Source organism: Helianthus annuus, chromosome 1 (assembly GCF_002127325.2).
Source record: "Helianthus annuus cultivar XRQ/B chromosome 1, HanXRQr2.0-SUNRISE, whole genome shotgun sequence".
Taxonomy (NCBI): Eukaryota; Viridiplantae; Streptophyta; class Magnoliopsida; order Asterales; family Asteraceae; genus Helianthus; species Helianthus annuus.
The window spans coordinates 121961259-121971071 of NC_035433.2; the positions used below are offsets into that span (position 1 = coordinate 121961259).

Genomic DNA, 9813 nt, shown 5'->3' on the forward strand with positions numbered 1-9813 from the left:
ATTCTATCTACGAGGTTCACCGATTTCGGGTTAAGAGTTAAACTACCGTTCCGAACCGTTCACCGGCCGGACATTGGGTGATTCCTGTCCGAGCTGTCCGAGCAAGGGAAAACAAGTAAGAACGAAGGTGCCATGGTTCAGCTCGTTGTCAAAATACCTCGATATAACGTCAAACGACCAGAACAGCCAAGTGTTAGACGAACAGGCTGACCAGGTCAGAATGCTGACCGATTGAACAGGCTGTTCGAACGAACATCCCAACCGATCGGACATGTCAGCCGATCGACCAGGCCAGCCGATCGGCTAGCACATGGCCCCACTCTTTAACAATTTCATGAAGTAGTATTGAACTGTCACACCCCAACCGATGGCGGAATCATCGGGGCGCGGCACTGAGCGAAACAGATTGTCCAGTAGTTTCCATAACAACTATCATTACTATCTAGTTTAAAATGACACGTCCCATACCGTGTCCCAAATAATATAATAAATTATTACAGATAACAACTAGTCAAGTAATTCTGTTCCGACAACTCAGATTTAAATTAATACAAAACATAAATATTGTTTTATGCCCCTAAAGACCCAGACTGACAAGATCTACAGACAACTATGCACTAGCAGCTTGTTCTTGACAGACAACTATTTGTTGGGGGCCTCTAGAGACTTATTCTAGCTTCACTTCCCTAGCAAGCAAATACCTTAAACACCTGTCACATACGTTAATACGATAGAGACTTTCGCGACGGTTTTCGATATTTCGATTTCGATAGACGATGATACGAATACGATAGAGTTCCTAGTCAAATTACTTTCAGTCCCAACTACTATATCTAACATACAATCATCTATAAGTCACGTTTTCGATGCCGGTTTCGATTGAGTTTGATTGCCTTTCGAGTTTCGGTCCGAGTTTCGATTGATTCGTTTGAATACCACACAAAACATAAAGTAAACATGCACAAGTAACACATAAGGCACACACACACGTAAGCATTACCACACCAGTTTCGCGTAGTTCGAGTCTCGAGTTCGATTGATTGATTTGATAAACTTGATTATCGATTGATTAACTTTATCGCATTGTTACTTCCTATTATTCACAGTCGTAAATCGGTCGCATTGATTAAACATTCGATCATTTTATTTAGACAACACTTACTCCACATAATACCAAAAGCAAAAAGAAACATTAACAGTCAGAGAAGTCAAAGTTGGCTTGGACTTTGACTTTGACTTTGACATTCGAAAACACGGGGTGTTACATGAACGAAGTGATGTTCGATCGAACGACTGTTTGATAACATTACTCTTCAAATCATGAGATACTATGCTTCAACCCTTAATCGATTTTCAACTCGTTCGACGTATTGGAGTGCCACCCGATCGAACATGCCGTCCGATCAGGTGACATCCCACTGAGGACCCATTCTGAAGTACCTAACCGATCGGTTAAGCCGGCCGATCGAACAGGCCGTTCGATCGATCGACCTGAAAGGTAAGGACACGTCAGTGTCCTCAAATACTACAACGAAAACTTCAAAAGGACAAGCCATCATACACAAACACATCCTACTCAAAGGAAGAAACAATCCACTCGAACAGTGCAACCGATCGAGCCTACCGGCCGATCAAACAGGCTGTCCGAACGGACTGTCTAACCGAACGAACAACCCGTTCGATCGACCCTACAGTTCGATCGACCAGGCTGTTCGACCCATCATCACTTGTTTCCATTTAACGCGTTACTCATCGTTATGCTATCGAACTATTCAGGCTAACCCTACTCTCAAGCGCTCCCTTCAATCCATCAATCGCTGTGAGTATACTCGAACCCTTTTTGCTTTAGCACTTTTGGGTGTTACATACGGTCTTATCAAAAATCACAATCGAACACACTACTCAATTATTTAAACGCTAACCGTTCTGCATGTATTACGTGACTAAATGAATGCTTGTTGTTATGTTTACACGTGGAATGCTGTCTACCTGCCTTAACGACGTAGTACTATAGTTTGGACTCTGCACCCGTTCACACGGGGGGTTGTTAAGGACAATTACTTGCATGGATTACGGTGGTAATCATGTATTGCGAACTGTCTCGGACACTCAACCCGCAGTCATTGGTATCGATAGACCCGTGTCGATAATTAACATGCTTCGTTTTCCTCTGTGTACGTGCTGGTTATGCGTAAACTATTTCGAACTCTATTTGCTATTATCAAACTTGTATGCTCACCTTTACATTTTATGTATTGACTTTATTTTAACGTATGTGACAGGCAATTAGGATGCTATTCTGCTAGGAAGGCGAGCTTAGAATAAGCGTCTAGAGCATAGTTGTCTGTAGATCTTGCAGATCGAGTCTCTAGAGGCATTTGAACAATTATATTATTTATATTTGAATCTGAGTTGTCAGAACAGGACATTTGACTAGTTGTTATCTGTAATAATTTGTTTTACTATTTGGGATACGGTATGGGACGTATTAATTAAACTAAATAGTAACGATAGTTGTTGTGGAAACTTCTGGACAATCTGTTTCGCTCAGTGCCATGCCCCGATGATTCCGCCATCGGTTGGGGTGTGACAGCCGCAACGTGCGACTTAAAAAAACTAGTTTATATGAAGTAAGTTACCGCACAATAGATAAATGTATTCTAAAATTTAGAATTAATTACATGGTTAGTACATGTGGTTTATCTATTTTATCATTTTCATACCTATATTTTGGAAATTACATCAGTGGTACCAACTTTTACAAATTGTTTCACCACTAGTACCTATGGCTGTAGAATTACTTACATGGTTAGTACCTATGATGTACTAATGGTGAAATAATTTTGTAAACGTTGATACCAATGGTGTAATTTTACAAAAAAATAGGTATAAAAATGGTAAAATAGATAAATCACAGATACTAACCATGTAATTAATTCTAAATTTATATAAACTAATCTTTCAGCATTAAAACGTTACATATTTTTCTTATTTTACTCGTATACTATATTAAAAAAAACATGCGAGGTATAAGTTATTAATGCACATGATAGAAGTTAAAAACTCATTTTAAACAAAATAGAAAAAAAAAAAAACAAATATACATCTATACTATATTATAAGGCTGTGCGGTGTGAGCTCACGCCTTACTTCCACATCTGCCAGTAACGCCTTGTACACCATCCCCTTGCCACCAAAAGAGGGCGCCATCAGTTCATCTGTCGTTCTCTTGGCGAGCGCCATAGTGATTTGTTTTTGTAGGGATCACCCAAGTAGTAGCCAATCATATTTCCTTTTACTTTTTAACTCTTTAAACAATGTTAGCCTACACCGTGCTACTGTGCTAGTTAATGTTAAAGTCTCCTGCTTACGTGGCCCGATAACTAGTATGAGGCTTTACACCATATCACCCAACCTAATGTATATATAAAGAGGACCAAAGGTAATTTTACATAATTTTAAGAGTTTAAGTAATTACAAATTATTAAAAGATATTATCGACTTTAGCTTTAGGGTAGGGATGAGCTCGGTACTGGTACCAAAAATACCGATACCGAAATTTGCCAATTATAGGTACCGTTACTAGTACCGAAAACCCTACAAAAAAAAATTAATATGGGAAATTTGGTACTGGTACCGAGTCCCAAAATTTCAACGAATTTATTATATCCACCTTGAGTAACTAAGGTACTGTTTGTTTTTTCTGAGGTAAAATATCTGCAATCTGCGAACCATATCTGCAGATATCTGTAGTAGAAGAGATGGACCACCTGTCTGCAAGAAAAAAACTATTTATTTTTTAACTTATGCATACTGAAATAATAAACTGAAATTTAAGTAAAGTGATTTTTTAAACTAAAAAGAGTTTTTCAAACATTCAAATCTCACTTTAAGAAACTAAATCTAATAAACAAAAAAGTATAAGTAGAAGGGTTAAACTAGTACTTCAATCAAAAGTCAACAACAAATAATCTCTATTTCCTTTATAAAAACAACAAATAGTCTCTTGGAGAGTATCATCGGAGAACACGTTTCCGGTAAACCCTAAATCAATATCTCCGGTGAGATATTATTTTCCGGCAATCGCTTCTCGTGCACGCAATCGACCGATCATATAATCCGTTGCGTACGACGAAGGTATAAAACGATCACACGACCTAATTTGTGAATTTGTATCTCATCTTATCGGAATGTTTATTTGCTTTTTGCAGATTCAATTGATTTGCTGTTAAAGGCAGTTGTGAGAGCAACGGATTCTGATAAATATGTTTAAGTTCTGGTAATTCTGTTAGTCCTTTTGTTGTTACAGTTAATTTAGGGTTTATGTGTTTATACTATTGAATTGTTGAATTCAGGTAGTGTATATGATAGTATGATTTGATTTATGATGTTTAGGTTTGTTTAGTTGATAAGTTTAATTGATTTTGCTCCAATTGCTGTTTAAAATTATGTAATAATTGTAGGTTGCTAACATACGCCTCTTATTTGCAATGAAATTGTTTTAATAAGATGTGTATGTTGGATGTAAGGGTGGGATTGTACTTGTGTTCTCTTGTTAAGCTTACCAGCAGTATAAAACACCATTTTAGGGGTTTTAGACATGTTTTAGGCTTGTTTAGGGCCAATTTAGGCTGTTTTAGGTTGATTCTACGCTTATTTAGGTTGATTCCAGCCTTAATTAGAGTTTTCGTTCACCATTTTTGACTGGAATTTGGCCGGATATTAGCCAGAAAATCACCTGAAATTGCGCCTGAGCGCCTAAAGGGTGGGCTTTCAAGTCGCAGTGCACAAGGTGCGCTTTTGCGCCTAGGCATGCACCTTGTGCACTTTTGACAACTATGCTTACTGTTAGGTTTTGATTAATTGGTTAACATGAATCAGAAATTTGGGGATTTATAGCTGCACATAGATTATTTTTATTCACTCCTGTTTAGCTTTTAGATAAATCTTATATTTTTGTGGTGGTGGTTGCTTCCAAAGTTGAATCTGAATGATATCAAATTACCAAACCATGTGTCTCCTGGTCACTACGTTTGTCTGTCGTAAATGTAAATGATGAACAACTGTTTTCGTTAACTTAGTTGTACTTGCATACATGAAACACTAGAGTAATAACCATTAACTACCTTTATTTTTCAGGGGTTCTCAAGAGCAAGGTGACCCAAGGCCACAAGAAATTACTACAAACTCATGGTATCCTCCATCTGTTAGCACACCAAGTCCATCCCACCCTGCTACTCCTAATAGCATCAACTCTAGCGCTTACTCACAAAGGGTTGGAGATCGACCTCATGTTTCTCCTGCAGAGGCTGCTGGCATTATTGTATATCTAAAAGATAAAAGGTAGACTTTTTTTCTATTATTCTTTTCTTTTGTTTTTTTTTAACTTTTTCTGTGTATATCATGTTTAGCTATTTTGTCTAGAGTCAAACATAGTGGATATGCAAACTTTCTTACTAAGGTGTCTCAGTTTGAAATTTCGATCATTTTCTTATAAAAATGCCCTCATGTAATGATCGGATAAAGATGAAGTTGGTATTTTCAGTTTTTAGTTGTTTAAATTTGTAACGGTTTCTTTGAAGCATGCTAAGACTTAAGTGTACCTTGTTTTAAAAAAAAGCACACCTGTGGTGTGTTACGTTCTAGAAAACGCTTAATAGGATATGAAGAGAGGCGATCCCGTGAAGCGGGCTTGCAGCAGTCGCTTTTTGGCTGAGGCTCCGTTTCAATCGCTTCAGGTCCCCAATTTCAGATATGTATCAACTTTGATGAGGGGTTGGCAGTTTAGAGAGAGAAACTAAGATAATATAAAAGTGAAGAGGGAGTGATCTAAGTGTCCACTAGTTTTTCACTAAAATGTTTGAAAAAGGATAAATGAACTAATACAGTGCTTTCATTGGTGAGATAAGTTGATGATTAAATGTTAAAACTTGAGAGCTAAAATGCATCAAGTGTCCAGTGGTTTTTCACTAAAATGTTGAGAAATAATAAATGAGTTGATGCGGTGGTTTTATGGGTGAGATAAATTAAATACATGAAATGTTAAAACTTGAGAACTAAAATAAATTAATTATTACTTGAAAACTATGATACATTAGCTATTATATTAGATATAATTAGCTGTTAATTTGTTACAGTAATTTTAATAGTAGCAGCCTTTCGATGTTGAATATAGCTTTGATCACATTTGGTTGATGGATTATTAGCAGTTAAATTGTTGAATTAGATTAACTGTTAAATCGTTATCCAGTAGTTATATAGATTGTCAACAAGCATATCAATAAGCATCTCAGTTAAGATTTACGTGTTTGTGAAAATTAGTTGCATTTTTTTATTTTAACTATTATTGTGTGTTGATGATCGATCCTAACACTGCCTACGATGAGTACATTTTTCCAAATTTATTATTATTATTGTTTATTTTTTGTTTTATAACTATATATTTTATCTTGCATTGTTTGATTGATGTAGTGTTGATGAGTTACGGAAGCTTTTATCTGACCCGGAGGCCTATCAACAGTTCTTGCTATCTATTGATCCTGTGAGAACTCAGAACAATGTAAGCACCAAATTATTTGTCACACACAATAATAAGTTCATTACAATCTTCAACATTTTGATTTTATCTCTTAGTTTTCTTTTCTCTCGTATAATTTCTTTTCTTTGTAACCCAGGTAAGAGATGAGCTCCGAAAGGAAACTGTGCAGCTTGCTAGTAAGTTTTTTAGCTGATGTGTAGACTTTGTTCACAGTTGTACCCCTACTCACTTGTGTAACCCTTTTACTTGTGAAGCGGTTGATCGGGGTTGCGTCTATATAAAATTAGTTATAAATGCTATGTAATTTCGTATATGTGATTTCATGAATGTTTTTTTATTTTGAAGGAGAGAACTTGGAAAAAGAACCCCAGATAACCGAATTGAGGAACCAGGTGAGTTTTCAGGACTCGTCACAGCTCTTCTATGTAGAAAAATATTTAATTTATAAATGTTTAAGGGTGGTTTTGACAATTTTGGTGATTTCTTTAGTTTTATTATATTACTTTGAGTAAAATGCCATTTTCGTCCCTGAGATTTGGCAAGTTTTGCGACTTTCGTACAAAGGTTTGTTTTTCCGCATTTGGATTGAAATTTTTCCCTTTTCATCCGGCTCTTTAACTCCATCCATTTTTCTCTGTTAAGTCAGGGGTATTTCCGTCTTTTTTGTTAAATTAAAAGACAAAAATACTCCTGGCTTAACGGAGAAAAGTGGATGGAGTTAACGAGCTGGATGAAAATGATCCAGATGCGAAAAACAAACCTTTGGACGAAAGTCGCAAAACTGGCCAAACCTCAGGGACAAAAATGGTATTTTACTCAAATTTTTGTAGAAATAATCCGAAAAGGCTCAAGCTTTTTGTTGTTTTCTTGTGGTACAGTGCATGATCATAAGAACAAGTGAGTTAGCTTCTGCTCAAGAAAAGCTAAATGCTCTCACCAAGCGAAAAGCTGAAATTCTTAAGTCTTACTCTCCTGGTTCCTTGCTACACAAGCTACAAGGTAAATATGCTCTTTCTTTAAAGGCCCAAAAAACATAATAGGTTCTTATATTTTTGCTATGTGCTCGTTAAGACTGCACTGTGAAAATCTCGAGGTGGCAAAACGGCCTGGTTGGTTAATAGATCTAAACGGATTACTTTTAGACCTTCAATAAATTAATGTTTTTTCAGTTCATTTTAAAACAAAACTTTTATATTATTGTCAGGGTGATCAACTGTCAATTGTTTTTGTCTAAATCAAGGATTTTTGTATTGCTATAAGTAATATATTATAAATGGTTTCAGAGTCGATGAATAAGACAGATGAGGAATCTGAAACGCTCCACCAGCAGCTTCTTGGAAAAGAGATTGATCTTGCAACGTTCGTTCAGAAGTACAAAAAACTACGTGTTGATTACCATAAACGGGCCCTCACCCACCTTGCAGCCAGCACTTCTATGGTCGGTTGACTATATTTTGGTCAAACAATATTGGACTTTTGTGGATGGATTTATACTGAACATATAATTGTAACATTTGAACATGAAAAGTAATGGTTTTGTTTTATTTCATGTATTTTTTAGCCATAAGAACCCGTTATGAAAAATCACGGGACCCATCAATACTGTGCTAAGTAATGGGATTGGGTATATCACAACTTGCACGGGATATGTGACTTTCAAGAGGTTATGGTAGTAAACCAATGGAATCAATTATCTTACTTGAGACCTGTGATCGAATTGTAACACGCTAAAAAGTGTTGTAAAGTAACCCTTTTACCACTCACTAAAAAATCTCACTTTTTTTGCCGATGATATCTAGATCCACCGCGTAACGGATCCATCAAGGAGGTGTTAGACGTTCAACTGACGCCAAGGGCGTACCCACCCTAAGCCGAGGGTGGGCGGGCACACCCCTTGAAAAAATAAATTTTAGTGTTATTTTTCGCCGGAAATTTCGACTGCACCTCTTGGAAATGTTCATCCGCACCCCTTGAAAATTTTCAACCACCTCACTTAGAAAAACAACATATTATAAAATTAAAAAAAAAATCAAACACTGGTTATTATTTTATATATAAGTATATAACACAATTTATAAAATTATTCTTTAACCACTTATTAACTTAATTACTTAACCTAATCAAAGCCCAAACTACAATCTACTTTTATTAACTCAAGCCCAAACCCAATCCAAATAAATTTGAACTAAATAAAATAACCAAAACCCATCCACCCATTCCAATTCCAACTCCAAATCCCGCCCCAAAAAAAACTCCCAACGATTGACACCACTGCTCACTGCCGGACGGCTTTGTTTGCTGGAAAAACCAAAATTATGGCGAGACTGAGCCATATTACGCCAAAATTCCGATATAGAACTATTATGATTTCTTTATTGATTTTTTTTTTTTTTTATGTGATGATTAGGAGAAAATATAGACATATAAGGATTTAATCTTTTTATGGTTTTTTGATATTTTTTCGGTTGTTTTAGACTTGTAGTTAAATGATTTTGTTGTTTTATGTATAGCTTTGTTTGTTTAAATGATTAGTTACAAGTAATCAACATTTAATACTAGGGCTTGAATGTTTGAAAATAAAATTGAAAATTATGGACTATAGTTCATGATTGTTTATTTTTTTTAAGTGTTTAGTGTTATTTTATGAACTTATGGAGCGATTTATATAGTAACCATAAGAATGTAATGAATTTATGGAGTGTTTAGTATCTCTAGATGATGTTTTGGATAGATTTCAAAAAAATAAAAACCTGTAGGGCACAATTCTAAATAGGTTTGTAATGACGTTTGACGTGTTTTTGATGATTATATAAATTTTTGTTTAATTTTCTTTGTCTTACATGACCCGACCTGACCCGCTATGAACCGATTTTTTTATATAGCTAGGGGCCCTAAAATCTTTAAGAATATTCCGCACCCCCAGCAAAAAAATTATGGGTCCGCCACTGATTGACGCCCTTTAGACCCACACCACACACTCTCTCCGACACCACCAACTAAACCCCAAGACATGCTCGCTTCCCTTGTTTGAGAGCCACTGTCTTTTGCAAATTCCCTCCAAATCATTGATAACAACCTGCACAACGAATCATCGGGGTGATTATGTAAATTTATATCCTGTACTGGCTAGGGATGCACCCCAAGACTCTATGTAACACCTCGTAAAAACCGTGTCCAATGATGTGTTGACACGTGTAATAAACCCTAATAAAGTCAAACGTTGACTATGAGGGACTAATTTCATCAAAATCGAAAACTATGAATATGAAAGGACT

The 9813-nt window shown here is 36.1% G+C and overlaps 1 protein-coding gene across 1 annotated transcript; it reads left to right on the top strand.

The window, feature by feature from the left end:
- Positions 1-3908: 3908 nt before the first annotated feature.
- LOC110875444 (vacuolar protein-sorting-associated protein 37 homolog 1) lies at positions 3909-8087 on the top strand. Its single transcript, XM_022123644.2, has 8 exons — positions 3909-4137; positions 4212-4279; positions 5140-5343; positions 6472-6559; positions 6675-6714; positions 6884-6930; positions 7417-7537; positions 7822-8087. Exons 2-8 carry the CDS (start codon positions 4266-4268, stop codon positions 7983-7985), a joined length of 678 nt encoding a protein of 225 aa, XP_021979336.1. The 5' UTR covers positions 3909-4137; positions 4212-4265; the 3' UTR covers positions 7986-8087.
- Positions 8088-9813: the final 1726 nt, after the last annotated feature.

Excerpts from the sequence above, each read along its gene's own strand:
- LOC110875444 (XM_022123644.2), top strand. Across the intron at positions 6,931-7,416 it reads TAACCGAATTGAGGAACCAG|TGCATGATCATAAGAACAAG; the intron begins GTGAGTTTTCAG and ends CTTGTGGTACAG. Across the intron at positions 7,538-7,821 it reads CTTGCTACACAAGCTACAAG|AGTCGATGAATAAGACAGAT; the intron begins GTAAATATGCTC and ends AAATGGTTTCAG.